Source organism: Equus asinus, chromosome 4 (genome assembly GCF_041296235.1).
Source record: "Equus asinus isolate D_3611 breed Donkey chromosome 4, EquAss-T2T_v2, whole genome shotgun sequence".
NCBI classification, from domain to species: Eukaryota; Metazoa; Chordata; class Mammalia; order Perissodactyla; family Equidae; genus Equus; species Equus asinus.
In genome coordinates this window covers 115,833,404-115,855,419 of record NC_091793.1, presented here as the reverse complement: position 1 = coordinate 115,855,419, position 22,016 = coordinate 115,833,404, and the positions used below count along the sequence as shown (strand labels likewise).

At 39.2% G+C, this 22,016-nt stretch overlaps 2 protein-coding genes across 3 annotated transcripts in view; one reads left to right on the top strand and one right to left on the bottom strand.

Annotated features, from left to right (window-relative positions):
• The first annotated feature begins 281 nt into the window (after positions 1-281).
• LOC106826626 (intraflagellar transport protein 70B) lies at positions 282-3,131 on the top strand. The gene has a single exon (XM_014834079.3). The coding sequence runs from the start codon at positions 499-501 to the stop codon at positions 2,491-2,493; it is 1,995 nt and encodes a 664-aa protein (XP_014689565.3). The 5' UTR covers positions 282-498; the 3' UTR covers positions 2,494-3,131.
• A 9,541-nt stretch (positions 3,132-12,672) lies between these two features.
• AGPS (alkylglycerone phosphate synthase) overlaps positions 12,673-22,016 on the bottom strand; it is a 139,433-nt gene continuing 130,089 nt past the window's right edge. For both annotated transcript variants that reach the window (XM_014834063.3, XM_070508160.1), the window contains exon 20: positions 12,673-14,701. In XM_014834063.3, the coding sequence (XP_014689549.3) occupies positions 14,580-14,701 (122 nt within the window). In that variant the 3' untranslated portion in view covers positions 12,673-14,579. The remainder of the gene's footprint in view (positions 14,702-22,016) is intronic.

Below are 22,016 nucleotides of genomic sequence, written 5' to 3'. Positions count from 1 at the left end.
CTCTATGCATCACACAGTGCATAAGGCTAAAAAAACGCTAGCAACTTCGAACCGAGGAGGGCAACCTCCTCCCACACGCCAGAGAACAACCTAGCAAAACACGGAGCCAAGGAAACCCCACCTCTCGTTAGCCGCCGCAGGTGGGACCCTCAGAGACTACGCCCCCCAGCATGCAGCGCGGCCGCGTCCCGAGCGGCGTCGCGATTGGACCGGCGCATGCTGGGAAGTAGAGTTTCCGTCTCCAAACTACAAAGAGGTGTTTCCTCTCCACTCTCTGACAAACGCCGCCCACACTCTAAGTCTGCAGGGACCAGACCACATATAGAGACACTCACATTAATGACTCCTTTCCAATTCTAGTCTGGTCTTTCCGCTGCGAAGTAACTTTTGAGAGCACGCAAAGGAAAAAAAAAAAAAACCCAAAACATTCGTTGCATTCTTCCGTTTCCGGTGGGCGTGTTGCCTTGGTAACTGGGACGCACAACCGTCGTGGCAGTTATGGCGGGGCTGGCCAGTGCGCAGATCTCCGATGGCGAGTTCACCGCCGTCGTGTACCGGCTCATCCGGGATTCCCGCTACGCCGAGGCGGTGCAGCTGCTGGGCGGGGAGCTCCAGCGGAGCCCGAGGAGCCGCGCCGGCCTGTCGCTGCTCGGCTACTGCTACTACCGCCTGCAGGAGTTCGCGCTGGCGGCCGAGTGCTATGAGCAGCTGGGCCAGCTGCACCCGGAGCTGGAGCAGTACCGCCTGTACCAGGCCCAGGCCCTGTACAAGGCCTGCCTCTATCCAGAGGCCACCCGGGTCGCCTTCCTCCTGCTGGACAACCCCGCCTACCACAGCCGGGTCCTCCGTCTACAAGCCGCCATCAAGTACAGCGAGGGCGACCTGCCCGGGGCCAGGAGCCTGGTGGAGCAGCTCCTGAGCGGGGAGGGCGAGGACAGTGGGGGCGAGGACGAGCCCGATGGCCAGGTCAACCTGGGTTGTTTGCTCTACAAAGAGGGACAGTATGAAGCCGCGTGTTCCAAGTTCTCCACGGCCCTGCAGGCTTCGGGCTACCGGCCTGACCTTTCCTACAACCTGGCTTTGGCCTATTACAGCAGCCGGCACTATGCCCCAGCGCTGAAGCATATCGCAGACATTATTGAGCGCGGCATCCGCCAGCACCCAGAGCTAGGGGTGGGCATGGCCACTGAGGGCATTGATGTTCGCAGTGTTGGCAACACCTTAGTCCTTCACCAGACAGCTCTGGTGGAAGCCTTCAACCTCAAGGCAGCCATAGAATACCAACTGAGAAACTATGAGGCGGCCCAGGAAGCCCTCACTGACATGCCGCCTAGGGCAGAGGAAGAGTTAGACCCTGTGACCCTGCACAACCAGGCGCTAATGAACATGGACTCCAGACCTACAGAAGGGTTTGAAAAGCTACAGTTTTTGCTCCAACAGAACCCCTTCCCCCCAGAGACCTTTGGCAACCTGTTGCTGCTCTACTGTAAGTATGAATATTTTGACCTGGCGGCAGATGTCCTGGCAGAGAATGCCCATTTGACTTACAAGTTCCTCACACCCTATCTCTACGACTTCTTGGATGCCATGATCACTTGCCAGACGGCTCCTGAAGAGGCTTTCATTAAGCTGGATGGGCTAGCAGGGTTGCTGACTGAGCAGCTCCGGAAACTCACCATACAAGTACAGGAAGCAAGACACAGTAGAGATGATGAAGCTGTCAAAAAGGCAGTGAATGAGTATGATGACACCCTTGAGAAGTATATTCCCGTGTTGATGGCCCAGGCAAAAATCTACTGGAACCTTGAAAACTATCCCATGGTAGAAAAGATCTTCCGAAAATCTGTGGAATTCTGTAATGACCATGATGTGTGGAAGCTGAATGTGGCTCATGTTCTGTTCATGCAGGAAAACAAATACAAAGAAGCCATAGGTTTCTATGAGCCCATAGTCAAGAAGCATTATGACAACATCCTGAACGTCAGTGCCATCGTATTGGCTAACCTCTGTGTTTCCTATATTATGACAAGTCAGAATGAAGAAGCCGAGGAGCTGATGAGGAAGATTGAAAAGGAGGAAGAGCAGCTCTCCTATGACGACCCAGATAAGAAACTCTACCATCTGTGCATTGTGAATTTGGTGATTGGGACACTTTATTGTGCCAAAGGCAATTATGACTTTGGTATTTCTCGGGTTATCAAAAGCTTAGAACCTTATAATAAAAAGCTGGGAACTGATACCTGGTATTATGCCAAAAGGTGCTTCCTGTCCTTATTAGAAAACATGTCAAAACACACGATCATGCTTCGTGACAGTGTTATTCAAGAATGTGTCCAGTTTCTAGAACACTGTGAACTTTTTGGCAGGAACATACCCGCAGTTATTGAACAACCCCTAGAAGAAGAAAGAATGCATATTGGAAAGAATACAGTCACGTATGAATCCAGACAGTTAAAAGCTTTGATTTATGAGATTATAGGATGGAATATGTAGTAATGTCTGATAATGGCGTTTATTGTAATGGCCTTATATTTTCTACTCTGTTTTATCTTTATTTAGCCATTGGCATCTTTACATGTGTTACATGTTGAGCTTTGTACACTTTAAAATTATAATAACTGTTTTTAAAAATTTTCACAAAGTGAATTATAAGAACTTTGACACCTAGATTTATGAAAAATTCAAAACTGAATGAGGACACTGTGTCTATTAGAATTTGTAGTGCCTATGTTCCCTCTGTTTTGTTGTCATTTGTGCTGTGTTGTATTTTGAGAGTCCTCTGAACAAACATTACATTAGCCAAGGACTTGGCACTATCAAGACTAGAACTCAGAAGTTAATGTATAGGATTTCTAGGCTTTTAATGATAATTTCAGGGATTGTGTGCTCTGGTGTCATAATTTAGACTCATAACTATATTAATTTGTAATGCGTACATTTTACATAGAGCTTACGATGTTTTGGCAGGGTTTTTCAATATACATATAATGCTTTATGTAACCAAAATTCCTTAGGTTATAAATGTTTGGTGTTTTTGAGGGTTTTTTTAATGTGCAAGATTTAGTGGGAAATTGTGCTTTTAACAAAATTACGGTACTATGGTGTAAAAACAATAAACAACTGTCAAAGAAGCAATTTTACATGGTTTTCCTTTGTTCTATTTGTTAATAATTTGAACGAGATATATTGTTACTGTTTTTCAAAACTCTGCTCTCATTAATCTCTAACAGTGACTAATAGCAGAGGTACCCTAAGAACTCAGTTCTTAATTCCTACCTTTGTGTTTGCAACCTAGGAAATAGTGCTGGAGTTGTTTCCGTGTTGTTGCTCTTCAGGTAAGGAAAAATCTACACTATTCCCCACCAAACTTTTCTCCTACCTCCATCACAGATGAAAAAGTCAATTCTGAAACCTTATTTGGTAGATTCATAAAGCTAGTTTAATGCCCACAACCCTCCCAATGAAAACCCTGCTCATTCTGCTTGGGCATTTCATTTTCTGAACCATACACGAGCTTTACTATTTGTTTCCCCACTCCTTTTCTCCCCATAAATCTACCTGTCAACCCCACTTGACCTGGCTTAGAAAAAAACAACAGTATGAAGTTGAATTATATGAAATTGCTGATTTTGAAAGTTTTTGACCTACAAAACTAGCAATTTCTTAGGAATGGTTCAACCTAATAGCTTTCTACTGAAAGACAGTGAACCCCTGCCATAATGAGATGATTGCTTTTCCTTCAAAGAGAAATCACTTAGCCATGTAGGTACCAAGATGAAGTATGATCAGCATAAATCCCCTATAGCATGACCTCCTCAGTGCTCAAATTCTGTTAGCTCTATCAGAAAATGTGGTTTATTATGAAGTCCAATGGTTTTGAATGCATAGTATTTTTAATCTTAATTATGTAAGCTGATACCATTTCCCATTGACGTTTGATCCATACTTGGAGGACGCTCAATGTTTAATGACCTCTTCAGTACATCCCATAGCACAATTCTATCTCTGGGAAATGTCCTTTGTTTAACAACTTTTGTACTAAAAGTGTTGCTGCTGCTTTGTGCAATAGCTCTGTGCCCCTCTCAATCTTCATAGCCCCTTAATATTTAGAAAGTAAGTGAACTAAAATCTTATTTTCAACAGCCATGTTAAAATTCTGATTTTTTGTTTTGCACATTTCCTTGGAACTACTTTTTTCTTAAAAAGTAAAAAAGCCAAGCCTAAAGTGTAAGTAACGTTAACCAGCCCAAAGCCAATGTTTTCCAGATTCCCTTTTGCAAATAGCCCAGGCTTTAACCAGGCACACTTTATTTATCCAGGTGCCGTGTGTTTGTGGTTTGCACATATGTGTAATTTAGCTTTTCAGAACATAAAAAGCTTTTCAGAACAGTTTTTAACCCCTTGCCGCTGGGCAGTTGGGATTTCCTGGTTAGTAATGCATCAGGAAGTCCTGGCTGCTCCTACCACTGAGGGGAGGAATAAAGGTCAATCGTGGCATTTGTCCCCTTCCTTACTTTGGCTCTCCAGAGAGGCACTGCCTGAATTGATAGATTGCTGCCCGGCGACAGCAAAGACTCATGAACCATGCCTACAAAGTTGGCCAGCCCTCAGAGAACTGGAGGAGACCAGGAAGGACGAGAGCATTCCTAACTCCCCAGCATTTATTCACCTTTATTTTTAGGGTATACTTCTCTTAAAACTCACTGTCAAAGTACTTAGCTCTGCTTATTGATACTAACAGGCAAATGACTTTACAATGGCTCCATATTTTGCCATTTAAATGAAGGCTTTCATCCCTAAAGCTCTGATGAAAAACTTTGTTCTATGCTCCTAGAACATTACATACTCAGTGGTAAAAGAACTTTTCTTGACAAAACAGATTTCCCTGTGTTTCTAAAGCTTTTACTCCTTTAAGATCACTTCACAATATCTGCATAGTGTACTTTAAAGGGATCAAATATTAGAGCCAGTATTTCATAACGGCAGTCGACCCCCCATCTCCACACATGTTCAGAACATAAGCATGTGTTTGTACAGTTATTTCCATTTTTTCAAACATGAACAAGAACTTGATCTTTCTGTGTAGAAAACCAAGCAGACTCCTTTGATCAGTGACATGACATGCCTGCCAAAGGACTCATATTCGTCATGTCAGCCCCTCTTTGAATTTGGCCTCAGCTGTGGCACGGATGTTCGCACTAATGCCATCTGTGAAGGTCAGGTGTACAGTGGCTAACTCTGACCCATTCATGAGAAATAGACTACTGGGAATTCAGAAAACTGTGTGGGGATGGAAGCGAATCATCAGACAATGAGAAAACTGTGCATAGGAAATGATGCTCCCTCCCAGAGGGGTGATATAAGAACATATAGGTACGGCCTCTCAGACCTCAGAGGAGCACCTCAGATGAAACCCATACAGAATTGTCAGTAATAGATTTTGCCCGAGGTTAGAACAATTTGTTTGTTTGTAGAGAGCTATGGGGTAGATGGCCAAATAAATAAGCTTACTCGGAAATGAGAGATAAGAAAGGGTAAGTAGTTTGGAGGGAAAGCTTTAAGGGAGTAACTTTCTGACCCCTTTGCCCTATAATCCTTGCTTAGGCTCATTTCCACACTGGCACATGGAGGGTTAGCAGTGCTGGAAGTCTATCCAGGGCATGGCTATCTAAACTACCCAGATTTAAAAGGATAACAGCACCAAAAAAAACCCCTTTCATTTCAGGTGAACATCAGCATTTTTTAATACAATTTTTTGTCTTATGTTCCTTAGTCTGCTTTTTCTTAAGGACTCTGGGTCATCTGGAAACATCTGCAAGGTGGTGCTTTTCTGAGGGTGTTGTCTGCCACACTGAGTAGCTTCCTAGTAATGGTGTGACTTGCAGCTCACTATCCACCATTCACAAACTGCTGCTTATCCCTGTTGACCTACCAGTGGGACTGAAGTGACATTTGGGTTTTTTGTATCCACTTATCAGGCTATTCCCTTAGTATTAGCCAAACAGCACATTTTGTGATGAGCCGGTAACCATTGGTTCTTGGTCATCCTATCACAGAATCACCATGACTGTAACCACCAGATCCCAAACTCATAGTTTCATTCTAGCTATAAGGTAAAAGCAACTTTTTGAGTAGCCTAATGTAGCCCAAATCCTTCAGTAGCAACCTCCATTCTTAAATTAGCAGTTTTAAGGAATTGTGACTTTCCAAAGAACCCAGATTGGCTCTTGATTATAATAAAATGTTTCTTTAGTCTTAAACAGCACTTTAATTGCAAGTCTCTCTTTGGGAAGATGTATAACTTACAGTAACAGGTTATTCTTATATTTTTAAGTGCAGCTCAAAGGAATACAATATTAAAGTTATAAAAATGCAAATTTATTAAGTCCATCAAATACAGTACTTCCTTTTATGAGTTTCATATTAAACCTATAAAGGCATCAATGCAGGACCAGTGGATTAAACATTTACAGAGCAAGACAGTGTCTGAGACAAAAGGCTTTCTGGTAATTCTATGGTGTGGAGTCATGAAGACAGCGGCTTCCACTCCGTAGTTAGGAGGAAAATCCATATGACAAATAATCCACTTTAAAAGGCAGAAATTCTGAAGACATCAGATTGACTACCCAGCACAAGCAGCCTAGAGCAGGAAGCAGCCAACACAGAGGCACGGGCTGTAGTCAGACCTGGTGCCATATTCCAGCGATGCCACTTCCCAGCCACTAACAGTGGTGTTACTCAACCTCGCTAAATCTGTTATTTCATCAGGAAAAAGGGGATGACACCACTCACTTCACAGGGTTGCTGTGATAACAACCATTATCTCTTGTCTAGGGTTAAGTGCCCAGCACAGTGTCTGGCTAATCAGGAGTGAATTAAAAAGTAAATTATTAGTGCAATAATCAGTTCCAGGGTAGTGTTCAGCAAAACCACAGACTCAGTCAGAATCACTGAGACCGAATTAGAAGAAACCTCAGAATTTTCATTTTACAAAAGAAGAAATTAAGCCCAAATAGGGAAAGTGACCTGTAGTTGGTAGAGAAAAACGGAGCATACACAAAATTTCCAGACTAGAACTCTTTCCACTGTGTTCTTAGACTTTAGAGCTCCATCTTCTCCTAAGTTATTTCACAGCTTTACAGTGACAAATGTCAGTAATTTTTTAAAGAGTATCTTCTCAGCTCTAATTGGGCACAATGAAGTACAAAGGATGTGACAGAACTATGCAAGAATGGATTTCAGAGGTTGTCTGTCAGCCAACACTAGGCCCAACCAACAGATCCCATCAGAAACTGGGTTTATGAGCATACTGAAAAGACACACCCCTGAGGGCAAACAGAGGCAAAAGTCAACATGATGGCAGTGAGACCTCATTTGTTTTTCTGAGGGGAGCACAGGAAATTGGAGCAGCAAGCTTTACCAAAGGATTTCAGTCTAGCAGCTGACAATGTTAAATTAAGTAAACCTAATTGCATGTTTACTGTTTGTCTGGTATAAATGTTGATTCATTGAAAAAAAGCATATTTGTGGACAAAAAGTGAAAATATGAGGTGGACAATAGCATTTCAAGTCGAAGTGTAGCTGCCTGAATCCTGAATGCTCTTTCATGGACGTGTTATTGGGCAGGCCCTTGTATACCACAGATATCTGCCATTACCTGCCTGAGAATCCGGACAGCATAGGTCTCAATTCTCCTGATGACCCAAAGCTTGGGTGGGAGAAAAAATATTCTGGGTAAGAGTCAAGGATTCTAAAATTTTGAAAATCTGGAACTAAATCCAGTAAGATACAAATTCTAGTAAGGATAAATATAAGTAATGGGGCTTAAAAAATCAGCCTCCAGGGGCCAGCCCCATGGCTGAGTGGTTAAGTTCCATGCTCCGCTTTGGCAGCCCAGGGTTTCGCCAGTTCGGATCCTGGGTGCAGACATGGCACTGCTCATCAGGCCATGTTGAGGCGGTGTCCCACATGCCACAACTAGAAGGACCCACAACTAAAGTATACAGCTATGTACCGGGGGCATTGGGGGAGAAAAAGCAAAAAAAGAAAAGAAAAGAAAAGAAAAGAAGATTGGCAACAGTTGTTAGCTCAGGTGCCAATCTTTAAAAAAAAAAAAAAAATCAGCCTCCAGGGAGATGTGGCCAAAATGGCACATGCAGAAAAGACAAGCTTTGTTAAATTCAAGTTCCGCATGAGGTGATGGTGAAAGATCCAGCAAAAATGCATTTATCAGTGACTAGAATAAGGAAATCATTGGTACTACTCTAGAACATTCAGGCCTAGATAACTCACTTTAAGTACATCAAATGGGCACATATGGGGCTATGATGCTGAAGGGTCTAGAACTGACAGGAGCAAAAGTTGAAGATCTGGGGGAACATGAGCTGTCTTTAAATACCTGAAGGGCTGCCCTTTAATAAAGCAATCGGACAATTCTTCATGACTACAGAAGACAGAAGTTACATTAATGTATAGAAGAGGGAGACAGATTTCAGTCTAATAAGCAAAAACCTCTTAATATTTCAAGTTTTCAGAAATTGGAAAAAGCTTCTTAGAAAGGCAATAAATTCCTATTTGGTCACAGCAAATGTTCAGGAGGACTGGTCATTTGTTTGTGGCTTGGGAGAGGGGGAGGTTAGATAGCAGTTATGTTTGGGAAGAAATAAGATGAGATCATTTCTAAGTTTCATTCAGTCTGAGCTTATATAAGCCAGGGAGAAAATTGCTTTCTTTAACTAAATAACGTAAGAGCTGAAATCAGCGTGGCAAGTGATTACTGAAAGGCATCATGTAAGACTGGGTTCAACAGGCTGATCCTCAGTTGTGTCAGAGCCCAGACAGTTACGACCTTCCCTCCTGTATGGGAGCCACAGGCAAAGACAAAATCAGTATCTGTGCACATGTCCCTCACTACTAGAGAGGCTCCTCATGGGTACAGACTCTACCCTATTCGTTCTCTGAGTATAGCATGATGTCAACAAAGGTTAAATGAACCAACATGAAATAAGCAACAATTTCTGTAACAATGAGTGGTTTTGGTATTGTTTTATTTTTTCCCAGCACATCTTAAAAATCACACATGGGCATTTGCTTATAGAACAGTATAGTCTAGCAAAAGCAATAAAAGAAGAATCCCAACATACACTGAAAGCACAGGATACAGACTATGCGTTGAGCCCTTGGGAAAACAGTATGGCTCAGTCGGAATTGACAAAGCTGTGCTGGAATCTGAGGAATTTTCCTTCCCACTAGATAGCCACTTTTAGACTATAAATGTAAAGAGAAGAACTGTTTGTATGCATTAGTTACAGCAGTATAATGGCTTACATACAAGTGCTTACCCACATGTAGTTTCCAAAAGATTACTACAGTACTGGCAGGAATATGTACTGCCTTGGAGGAAGACTCAGGATAAGATATTATTCAAGTCAAGTTGTATCAGAGCCAAAGTATTTCACAGGCTTAGCAAAAAAGGACAAAAATTAAGAAATATAACCTACACATATTTCTCATAGGATTTACCATTGTCCAGGAACAGAAATATTCATTATTCTGAAGGCACCGTCACACAAAAAGACTGACATACACTTAAGGAATAGAACCCCCCACCCCACCCTCAGGCTCTGCTCAGGGAGCTGTGTGAGCAAAAGTCCAAAAGCATGTAGTGGTGTCTCAGGGACTGAGTATGCCACATGCACCAAGCCACATCTTAGGGCTACTAAATTGGGACAGTAGGAATGAAAATGTAGGAATGAAGTACATATAAATCCCATCAACTGAATAGAAGTATGTGAGAATACAGGTCCACCACACAATTAGATAAATACACTAGACTAGGGGATCCAAACCAACACTGTGGAAAGGATTTTCAGTGTTTTTATGTACAACTACTTAATTCCTGACATGTTCTTGAAGAGGAATAGCCTTGAACTGCTAAACAATCTGTCTTCAAAGACTTACCCTCTCCCGCTCATTTTAAATAATGGCTATTTTATGGGAAAAAAAAAACGACAACAAGGCACTGTGAGCTTTTGGAGATATTCTTTAAGTAGCTCAAAAAAATTATTATTTATAGAATCTGTATACCAGTACAAGCATTTCATGTGGTCCTTTTGGATATGTGAACAAGAGCAAGGGTTAAACGACCTCTTTCAGACGGTGCTCATGTTGTTCATGAAAAACACTGCCAACAATAAGATGCCTTGAAAACATGCATGTATGCTGCTTAGAAATCCACACTAAAATTTTTTTTCCCTTCCTTCTCTGTCTCGTCTCAGATTTGGAAGTTCAGAATCTCTGAAAAATGTTCTTAATGATACTTAATGTATTATTTTTCTTCCTTGTGGAAAAAAACAAAATAATCTCCTTTGGGAACCAAACAACAGAAGTAAAGTTATCAATTCTGTGATGGTTCTTTGGCTTGAGTGTTCTATTTTTCAGTGGCCCCTACTCATGTTTGTTAAGGAACTGTGGTTGCAAGAGCACAAGAGTGCTCATTCTTTGAGGGTCTTCCAAGGGTCAAACAGGAATGCTTCAGGTTCACAGGAGACTAAACACCTCCCAGGAATATAACACTGATTTAAAAAATAGAGAGTGATAAAACCTAGCTAAGAATATACTCAGCTATAAATCTAAAGGGATTTAGTTATATTTAGGTTGCACTTGACTATGCTTCATTAGTAAAATTATAAAAATTACTTTTGCTTTCAAATCAGTGGAAATATGAAGATGAAAAACTAAAGCTGAAAGAAAAACCCATATGCAAACAGAAGAACAAACAGCTTCACGCTTCCTTTGAAGAAAAAAAAAATCCTTAGACCCAGGTCCATTTTATCAATAACACAAGTTTCTATCGTCTGTTGACACTAGAAGTAGTTCTTACAGTTAAATTCATACTAAAGACTAACAGTGCTTGGCTTAGGGAGCAGAAAGCTGAGTAACTTACATCCTTCATATCAATAGTTTAAAAATAATCTTTTATACTTTCTCGATTTCAGCATCAATGTATATGTTGTTGCCTTTTCAGGAAACTGAAATTCCTAAAAATCAAATAAATTTACTGACATGTGACTCATTTAGGAACAAGAAGCCCTGAACAAAGCCAACCTTCCCTAACTCATAAAAGCCAAAGGTGATTCTGGATTCTTCGATCCTAAACTGGCATTTGTTATTTTCTGCTTTTCTCCCACCATGAGCTAAGCCCCAATTAAAATCAAAGTTGCTAAAGATTAAGTGGTAAACAAAAGCTATTACAGCTGCCCTTAACTCCTGTCTCACTGGCTCTTAAAATGGAGATATGTTTTCCACAACACTCCATTTGAGTTGCCTCAAGCACCAGCCCATGTGGTTTGTGTATCAAACCATAATAAATATGTCTGTGTTCCACATTTGTATAGAATAGATGCTCAACCAAACCCAGCCCCGTGAGAACAGCCGATGCTTCAGCTTGGGACTACAGGGCTTCTCCAATCAGCTACGGTTAAGAAACTGTAGCTATGAAAGAATATGACAAAGGAAAATCTCTGGAGCTAACATGCAGAAAGGTATTTTCAAAAACGTAAACTAGGACTTAGCGGTTACTAAGAGAATATTCTGAAAAAGAGGGTTCCTTGCAACCATCCATATCTGGTATAGCATACATACTGATGGAAGCTCATCCTTTATTGCGCTTTCGTTTTCTAAAATACATAACACAGCTATGCACACTAGGAGACTTTCAGCTTCAAAAATAATTTTTAAGTAACAGTACTGTCATATGTAAGCATTTAGGAAGAATACTACCAATTCTTCAGAAGAGGGAAGAATTTAAGCCTCTTTCTTTGTAGTAAAATGCTGGGCACACTGAACACATGGCTTCTACAATTCTTACTAAACTATAAAAGCTCAAGTGACTCAGCATTAGACTAAATTCACTTGCGCGCTGTAAATTGCACCAACATTAAGGCAACAGTTTCTCTAAGGGTCAACAAAGCCTGTTCATATGGAGTCTTTAGGTACTCAATGCCATCCGCACAGGCAGCAAGTTCCCATTCCCACTAAAACCCCAGCCCAAATGTGACACCATCAAATAAAACAGAAGTATGACTAATTTAAGAAAGATCAGTTGGTGTTATGCAGTACTGAAAACCAAATAGGCTACGACCTTTTAAAATTTTAAATAAACTGATTCAAAATGAGTTAAGAAGCCTCACATAAACAATGTTCTCTGGACTTTAAGTTTTATGAAGCCATTTCCAGTTACTTCAGAAATATGAGGCCAGGTTTAAGTGCTTCTGTGCATATTCAAGAGCTCAGCTCTCTAGAGACACTAAGGAAACACTGAGGCCCCTCTCCGAAGTGGGTGTGCGAAGGTGGGGAAGAGCCTTCGGATTTACTAAGTCAGAGTGGAAACGGCACTGATGAGTGGTCATGTGTCAAAACCATCCCTGGAGAACTGATTCCAACTACAAAATGTAGCCATTACTATGAAACCAAGGTCGGGGGCCTGCGTACGTGGGGGGAGAAACAATGACATAGATCACTGATTTCCATAAGGTTCATGTAGAAGAGTGAACACAATAATTTCAGGTGTTACATTTATAGTTTCCTAATATCAAATACAGATTTCTGAGACTGCTGAAATCTGAACTCCCTGGGAAAGAATGTTGGAACAATCACATGCAAAGGAAGGGATCTGCTTATGAATCTGTAAGTTTTATTAAAAAGAATTTTACTCAGAAACACGTATACACTCCAGTGAGATATTAGTACTGTATTAAGCTTTACATTTTGATCACCAATTAGAGAAATTACCTTCATGAACAGATGCATTTTATAAAGCTGATATTTTTATAATTCTAGAGGCAACTGTAATTTCCTTATCAAGTATATCCAACTATTTCAAATACTAAGGGCTTTAAGCAAAGATCTGCTGGAAATTTTATAATTAAAAATAAATCATTAACGAAGAGAGGCAAGTTCTAATAAATAAATATTTAGTTTTTGTTGTTAAACTAATATTTAATTTTGATTTGCTTACAGATTTAAGTTTCTTAGTTTGAGGCCAATTTTACTAGTTATAAATTATTTACCATTTTGAAATCTTAAAAATACCATTTTGTCAATTTTAAATTTTCATTTTCCTGGTTAAGGCTACTTCAGATATAAAAGGTATCAAACTGCCCAAAAATACTTTGGAGCTGTTGCTACATAGACAGACAGTGTGTCCTTTTAAAGGATCGTCTGCATTTTGACTTAGATTATCTGATCAAATATTAAATTTTAAAAAATTACCAAAAGTTAGATATTGCAGTAAGAAAAGAACACATCTCAAACTGTGAATCATGAACCTTGACAGACAGTGATTCAAAGTAATCATTTCACTTATTTTAATATCCAGGTTTGAATGTATAAATGTTTGCTAAATGTGATTAATGTTCCTATTTTTTAAGAAATACGGTATTTCAAACTTTTGACATGGTATGTGTATTAATACATTTAAAAATTTATGTTAAACCAGTAATTCAAAAAAGGCATTAAACCATTAGTAAAAACTAAATTGAAATTTTACTTTTATATGAAAATTTATCGTGTTGTTTGGGTTAATTTAAAAAAAAAGATTTTTGTCACTGAAACTGTTGAGGCTTTCAAATTCAATAGCTGAATGATGACTGTGTTTCTTTAGCCAAACAATTCTTTGAACTGGACACATTTAAGTGTAAGGAGTCTTCCTTCTTCTGCTCCTGTTGCAGCTTCTTCTGTTTCTCAGCAATCAGAATGCGAAATCAGAAACATTAGGACTCTCAAGTTGATTAAAGGCATTCATTTCATGGTAAACCTGTTCTTCACACACAATGAATGGTAAGTCAGCTTTTCTTCTAAAAACATATTATGAATGAACAAGGATATAACAACAGGTTATCTCAGTGATACAAATACAACTCATAACTCAGTAGAAACAGAAACAGGGAGAACAAAAATGTGTCCTCTAACAGAATAATTTATATACTGATGATTTAAGGTTTTATAACGGTATACTAATTTCAAAGAAAAATGCAGGCCAAGCACCTTACAGAACTGAAAGCATCCAAATAACAGGTTGCCTATATTCTTTCATGAGTATCCTCCCTCGATGGCCTACTCACACTAGAATGTACTCTTAAAAAAACATACATGTGTATCCCTCCTCAGTGGAATCCTTCCCTTGATGTCTGCTCCCCAGAAACCTTCCTTTAAAAAGAGACTAGATAAGCAGTAGATGACACCAAATCTGCCTTTGTTCCCAAGAGGAAGCATCAAAACAAAACAGCTGGCAGCATCTTCCTCTGAAATAACAACTGGCAGCCTCGTGCTGCCTGACTAAAATTTGAAATGACAACCAGTTGGCAGTAAACTGATGCACCTACAATGAAAGAAATTTAGGAATACCATCTGTCAATCCAAAGATGTAGAAACAAAACAAACTACAGAGTAAAACAAACATTTTAAACCAACAAACAAATGTAGCCGAAATATAGTCCATGATATATTTGATTACTGGTATAACCATAGTTGAAGACTTTAAAAAAAAAGTGACCTTTTTCATAACAACAGTAATGGATTTATAAAAGGTTTCTGCTTCCAAAGATGTTATTGGGGTCCACATATTCCTTGACAGACTTCAGCATCCCAAAGCCAACATCAGAGATACTTTCCTTTAGCCATTGCTTCCGTAACTTGCCCACTGGAAAAACAAAATAAAAAATGCTTCAATATACACTATGATGCTGGGAACCAATCAATCTTGTGACCATGAATGAACAAACACTGTGTGATAAATGCTTTTATTCAAAAATGAGAAATGTTTTGCTTTATTTGATTTATTGAGCCCACCAGACTACAAAGCTCATTAAGCTCAGTGTCTTCCCAGGGGAAGCCTGCGCTCCACAGTGTCTCCTTTCTCTGTAAACTATGAAATGGAGATGAAGGAAGGTTGCACTGAGATTAGCCTATTTTACAAATAACAAAATGAGAAAAACATGCATTTCAAAAGAACCCACCTCCTGTCTTAACTACCAAAACACACCAAAGTTTCAGAGAAAATGAAGTTAACCAAAGAAAAATATCATACCCAGGTGAATTTGTTGGGTATATTAAAAAACGACAGGCTATACAGCCATAAAATATTTTAAGGAGAACAAAGCTTCAAAAAATTAAGAAAATCTGAACCTTGGGCTTAAGAAAAAAATCTGGTTATGAAGCTTTCCATCTGCATTTTCTTTTCAGATTACTTTTAAATAAATTTGCATGTTCCCCAAAAATGGTTACTTTCTTCTCATTGTTTTCTCAGAATTAGAGATTTTTCTAGGCACTAAATAAATCAAATACCTAATCCATTTTAAACTTGATCTTCTGCCTTTATACACTGTATAATGTTCCCCCTTCTTTGTTTCTAGGTCTTGCTAATTCTTTCTAAGAATAATGAAGTAAAATAATGGTTAGCAGCATAAATTGTATTTTGAAGGCACTCAATGAAAAACATAACCTTTTCTAAGAAGAACTTTTGTAAGAAAGGACATGTACTTAATCTGTACAAGAATCATGGAATGTCAACTTGCTTTTGCATTAAAAGCAAAGCAATGTGCTGACTTATTTGTGGCAAAATGGATAAATCTTTTAATTCAGAGGTAGCATTATTTGCGGTTAGTACTTTTCAAATGTATTATTGTAATAATTGAATTCAAATGGTCATTTTCCACAAATGTTCATTAATGATCCAAAGTCATCAACAGTGATTTAATTGGCCAACCAAAATGTGAAGGCTTCTTTCATTAAAGCATTCAGCCTGTCATTCTAAAATGCACTGCCATCTATCAGGCTGCATTGATAACACCGTAGCATCTGCCTTTCAGAGACCTTAAATACCATTTCAAGCTCATCTCAAATCATCTTTTGTGTCCAGTTCTCCAGGAAACCATCAAATTGTCATTAAAATAATAAATACCATGATATCCTCAGAAAGAAAAATATTCCTGCTTGGCTTCCAGGAATAAAAAAGCATTGTTGGTATTAAGATGGGGAAAAATAAGGTACAGCAAGGAAAAAAAAATCCTAATTCAAAAAGAAAAATTTAGTTTAAAAGAGCTCTAAAACTAGACACCAAACAGTACAAATTCCTATTCATGCAATCTCCACCACCTAAAAGATGTTCTACCAGGTCCTCCTCCTATCTCCCTGAGACAACACATCACAATGCTTCAGCCTCAGTTTTCTCATCTGCAAAGGGATTAGCATCCATAAACTCTTTTCACTTCAAATATCCTATGATTTTAAGCACTTAAAAAAAGTTACAGGGGCCGGCCCCATGGCCGAGTGGTTAAGTTCACGCATTCTGCTTTGGCAGCCCAGGGTTTCACTGGTTCGGATCCTGGGCGCAGACATGGCACCACTTGCCAAGCCATGCTTAGGCAGCATCCCACATGCCACAACTAGAAGGACCCACAACTAAAAATATAAACGTCTATGTACCAGGGGGCTTTGGGGAGAAAAACAAAAAATAAAATCTTTAAAAAAAAAAAGTTATAAATTAGTTATTTCCAGATTTGCTCCAAAGGATTAAAAAACCCAAAAAACGCAACTACTCTTGAGTAGTAGAAGTGGCATGATTATAAGCTACCCATACTGAGGCAGCTCAAAAGAGAAGGGTGAAGAACAGTCAATGCCAGTCTCCTATGTTATCTGTAATATAGTTTCACTGAATGTGTCCTGTGGTTATGGATGTAATTGTCCTGAAAAGACTGCAAACAACTGCTCCAACAAGATGGAGCACATTAGAACCTCAGCAGGATGCCCAACAGCTAGCTTGTCTGCCTGGTTTTACACCTCTGGTAATAATGCAATTCCACAAGGAACTGAACCATCGTCTGAGAAGCCACCCAACAGCCACTGCATATTTAATGAAGTCGCTCACCAAGCGCTGGAAAACAGAAGGTGCTTGGAGTGCATCATTAGTTCTGTCAGAGGGATAATTTACACATCTATCTTGTCAAATTTTCTATGGTTTATACTTTTACAATAATCAATCTAACATACATTTGATTAGTGAACTAGAAAGTAAAAAAAAAAAAGGCAATATAGGCAGCATAGCTGTGGCCCCTCATAAACATATTTGATGAAAGAATTTAACCCCTTGATGGCAGAGGTCTGTGGGCTTCTTCTGTCAGTGATAAGAGAATTTGAACTGAGGTCAGAAATCATGGTTTATGCAACTAAAAAGACTAGGAATTTTTTTGGTTTTCTCAATTTAAGTCAATTACATTGTAGCATAAGTGCACAAAGAGAAAACAACTTAAGTAAAAAAGCTCAAGGAGCCTTTATATTAAGAAAAGTATTGGAAATAGTCTTCATAAAATTCTAGAGATCCTTCTCTGGCTGTCTTGGATGAATCAATAAATCTAAAAAACAACAATGAAACACCAAAGGCCCTAATCCCAAAGAGGGATCACTCTTCAAAATAGAAGATTTTTATTCTAGAGCTCAACAACAGTAATAATAATATCATTTGTACAATCTTTATTTGCGTTGGTAGGCATTCAGAAATCAGCTAACTACACTGATCTGGACACATGTAAAACACATGGACGCACAACTATATAGTAGTTGCTAAAACATTCGTGGAGCTCCTTTTCAGAAATGAAGAAATAGTACTCTGTCCTTTATGTAGCATGCCATATTGGAGGAGGGGAAAATGGATGAATAAAAACAGCAAATAACAGGTAGTCTAAGACTATTTCAACATTCCTTATATGTACAGTTATCCATGAAAAGGCACGTGTACATTCATACCACATGAAACATACTGCTCTTTCCAGACCTGGGTAATCTGATGTGGGGCATTCATGACTACTAACTCAACAACATCCCTTTGACTTCTGATTCTCTAGAATCATAAACTTAGCCTGCGAGTCAACACTAGAGCTACAAAAAGCCAAGTCCATCATCTTCAAAAACAAGATAGGGACGCTGTATTCCACTGCTCACAATTATTCTATATACATAATGCCCAAAGTACTTAAGCCAGGTATTTTAGAGGCTTGGATGTATTTTTAAAGATACTAAAAACATAGGCTAGTCAAGTACTAAACATTATAGAAAACTAATGGGGGAAATTCTTTTTCTGCTTAAATTAAAAGTGGAATTCACAATTTAATTTCTAATAATGTATATACAGACTATCCTGGATAAAACAAGTATTTTGTGTTCTTCCACAATATACAGCACATCTTTTAAAATTTACTTTTGGAACAGAGAAAATGGAAGATTTTGGGATAAGTCTCTGAAATCACAGGCTCAACAGTTTCCTTTGGACGCTAATAGCTCAAGAAAGAATGCATTTTGTGGTATGATCAACAGCATAAAAGAATGAATAGATACGTATGCAAGGGGGAGGGGTAATGGGAGTGTTGTGCGTTGAAATATGGACATGGTGGCTAGCCTGGCCACCAAAAATTATCTGGAACTACTCTTTGTGGTGTAAAGGACTGAAGACCTAGCAGAGACTAGCAAATAGTCCCCATCGTAAAAGGGATAAATCTAGGGTGTACTAGTCAGAGTTCGTTTTAGCTAAATAAATTAAAAACTTGTTGAATTATGAATTTGATTATAAGATTTAAAAGATTTATTATAAACTTATTTAAAAACAAATTATGAAATGGTCTGTACATTAAAAAGATTACTAATGCTACAGCTCAGAAGTAGAATTTAGACAAAGCTAAAAACACCTAACCATTATCATAACAACTATATTTTGAAAGTTCTAGTTTGAGCATCCTGGATACCTTTTTAGCACTATTCCATAGGTCAGATTTAAAAAAGAAAATCTAGACTTAGCTGCTTGTATGAGTGATCTGAGCATCGACTTTGTATTTCAAGATTTAATTAATCCAGCTATACTACTGGTGGGTTATATAAGGAATTGGTGCCAGAGGGACAGCCAAGCTCTTGCCAGATGAGGTTCTGGCCCCATGAAACTTGTTAGGTACTGATGAGGACAGAGAAGCACAATGGACAATTTCTACTCTGTGAGGTACCTGGGTGATCAGAGAAGCACAATGGACAATTTCTACTCTGTGAGGTACCTGGGTGATCTGACTATGATGATGTTTTTCTGAGAGGGGGTTATTTCAACCTGAAAAGATTTAGCTGTCCATTTGTTTGTGATATAAAGCACACTTTTGTGTGCATGTTTGGTTTTGGCAGCGATACATGCTGAATGTTAGTTAACAGATCTCCAACTGAGGGATGCTAACATCCAGACTTTATAGGCATATGAGATAGGACTATGACTTTCCAAGAGTCTAATTTAATGCTTAGTGAATATGTAAAGTCATGTTTGATTTCTTTATGCAGTGAACAGGTCACATAACATGAGATAGAAAAGGGCAGAAAAGAATGGAAAACATCATATGCTCCTTGAATACTAGGGCCATGTTTTATTCATTTTTGTAGTCCTGCTGCATAATGTAGTTGTATATGCCACACAGTAAGAATTCAATGAACGTTAGTTAAAAGAAAAAATAGGGGCTGGCTCCGTGGCCGAGTGGTTAAGTTCGCACGCTCCGCTGCGGCGGCCCAGGGTTCGGATCCTGGGTGCGGACATGGCACTGCTCGTCAGGCCACGTTGAGGCGGCGTCCCACATCCCACAACTAGAAGGACCTGCAACTAAGATACACAACTGTGTACAGGGGGGTTTGGGGAGATAAAGCAGAAAAAGCAAAAAGAAAAAAGAAATACTGAACGACAGTTATCTATAAGCCATTTTTGTTAAGGGGTAGGGATTGAAATGTCTGGGTTTCCTTAATTTCCTTTGGTTCTATCTGCCTTGCATTCCCTATATTCTGAAATTATTTCTTGGATATACTCAGAGGTACTCTCAGTAGCTAAGACAGGAGAAAGTATATCATGGAACCTAAAACTCTCATTTTCTTCAAATCTCTAGGACTCTTTGAACTATATCAGTGGTTCTCAACGGAGGCAATTTTGACTCCTGGGAGACATTTAGCAATGTCTGCAGACATTTTTAGTTGTCATAACTGGGGTGATGTTACCAGCATCTGGTGGGTAGAGGCCAGGGATGCTGCTAAACATACTATAACGCACAAGACAGCCCCCACAACAAAGAATTATCCAGCCAAAAATGTCAACAGTGCCAAGACAAGAAATCCTGGACTAGATGCTTCTACAGGTCTATCTCCTAGGAGCCCAAATAATTTCCATAAAGGCAACATACCTTCACTGTTACAAGCAGCTGGATTAGTAGTAAATGGCTTATTGCCATTACAAGGTGACCTTGTTCTAAATTTGAGGCTACTGATCAAATTGAAAGTCTGGCAAAAGTGTACAGTGGACAGAAGTTACACTCCAAGAAAACCAACCATTAATAACAAGTGCTACTTTATTTTAAAAGTTAACTCCTAAAGACTTGAATCTAATGTCTACTGAAAAAAACTTTTGAGTCATTTTTTTTTGGCCATTTTTCCGGTCAATGTGTGAAAATATATATGAAATAAAGATTCACAGCACTGTCCAGTAGCACTTTCTGTGATGACAGAAATTTCTATACTCCACTGTTTAACATAGAAGCTCCTAGCCACATGTGGATATTAAGCTCTTGAAAGGTGGCTACTGCAAGTGAGGAAATGAATTTTTAATTTTAGTTAATTTAAACTTAAATAGCTGCATGTAGCCTAGTGATTTCTATGTTAGACAACACAGAACAACATTAAAAATAAATTTTACCTAAAGTCACTTTTAACAGACGTTACACTTGAAAATATCTATTAGGATGAATTGTTTGCTAATCACATAAAACTAACTATAAAAAGTTAGTTACTCTATAACAATATAATATAATAATGTAGTACAGGCATTCTCAGAGAGGCAAACATCTAGTACTCAGAAAAGTCTTGGATGAAAAAGTTCTCTTTAGAGGTCCAGAGAGGTAGTACAGTCGGCCCTCTGTATCCATGGGTTCCGCATCCAACAATACCATGCAGGGCAGACTAAGAGACCTGAGCATCCGTGGATTCTGGTATCTGAGGGGGCCTCTTGGAACCAATCCCCCACAGATACTAAAGGATGACTGTATTATCCAAACCACCTATTCTCTCCTAGTGACACACGTGAGGCTGGAAGCCACAATGGGTATATATAACCCAAGGTAAGAGATGGCAAACACAATGTTGTCCCTTCTCTTTTGTCTTTGACGGGGAATCTGTAATTTCACGGGTGGGAAGGCACAGGGATCAAGACGTTCTTACAACAGACTTTTTGTCAGCTCTCAAATCTGTTTATCCTATGATACAGCTGAAATAGTTAAATTTTCAGCTAAATTATGGGTTAAATTGGCTTTTACAATCTGGTCTTGGAATCCAACTACTTAGAACATTGCTTCAATGGAAACTACTTATAAATTATGTGAGAAAAAGCCAGTCACAATAAACCAAGGGGGAAAAATTAATTTAAAGGGCCAAACAAACTTTGTGCTATCTTATTGATAGTCTGATAAAGATCCAATATTGGAAAGGCTATACTCATCTGGTAGTATCAAAAGACCAAAATCACAACCAGGATATTGACACTGACATAATCAAGATACAGAACAGTACCATCATCACAAGGATCCCACTGTTGCCTGTGTATAGTCACCTCCACCCCACACTCGACTTCTGGAAACCACTAATCCGTTCTAGTTCTATAATTTTGTCATTGCAAAAGTGTTATAGCAATAGAACCAACAGTAGGTAATCTTTCGGGATTGGCTTTTTCTTCACTCAGCATAACTCCCTGGAGAAACATCCAAGTTGCTGCATGCACTAACAGTTCATTTCTTCTTATTGCTAAGCAGTACTCCACAGGATAGATGTACCACAGTTTGTGTAGCCAGCCATTTGCTAGCTGAAGGACATCTGGGTTGTTTCCAGTTTTGGGCTATTATGAGTAATAGGTTTTCAATTCTCTGGTATAAATGCCCGAGTGTAATTGATGGGTTGAATGGTAG

What these genes read in the sequence shown, in the direction of transcription:
- LOC106826626 (XM_014834079.3), top strand. Translation starts at nt 499, where the DNA reads ATGGCGGGGCTGGCCAGTGCGCAGATCTCCGATGGCGAGTTCACCGCC.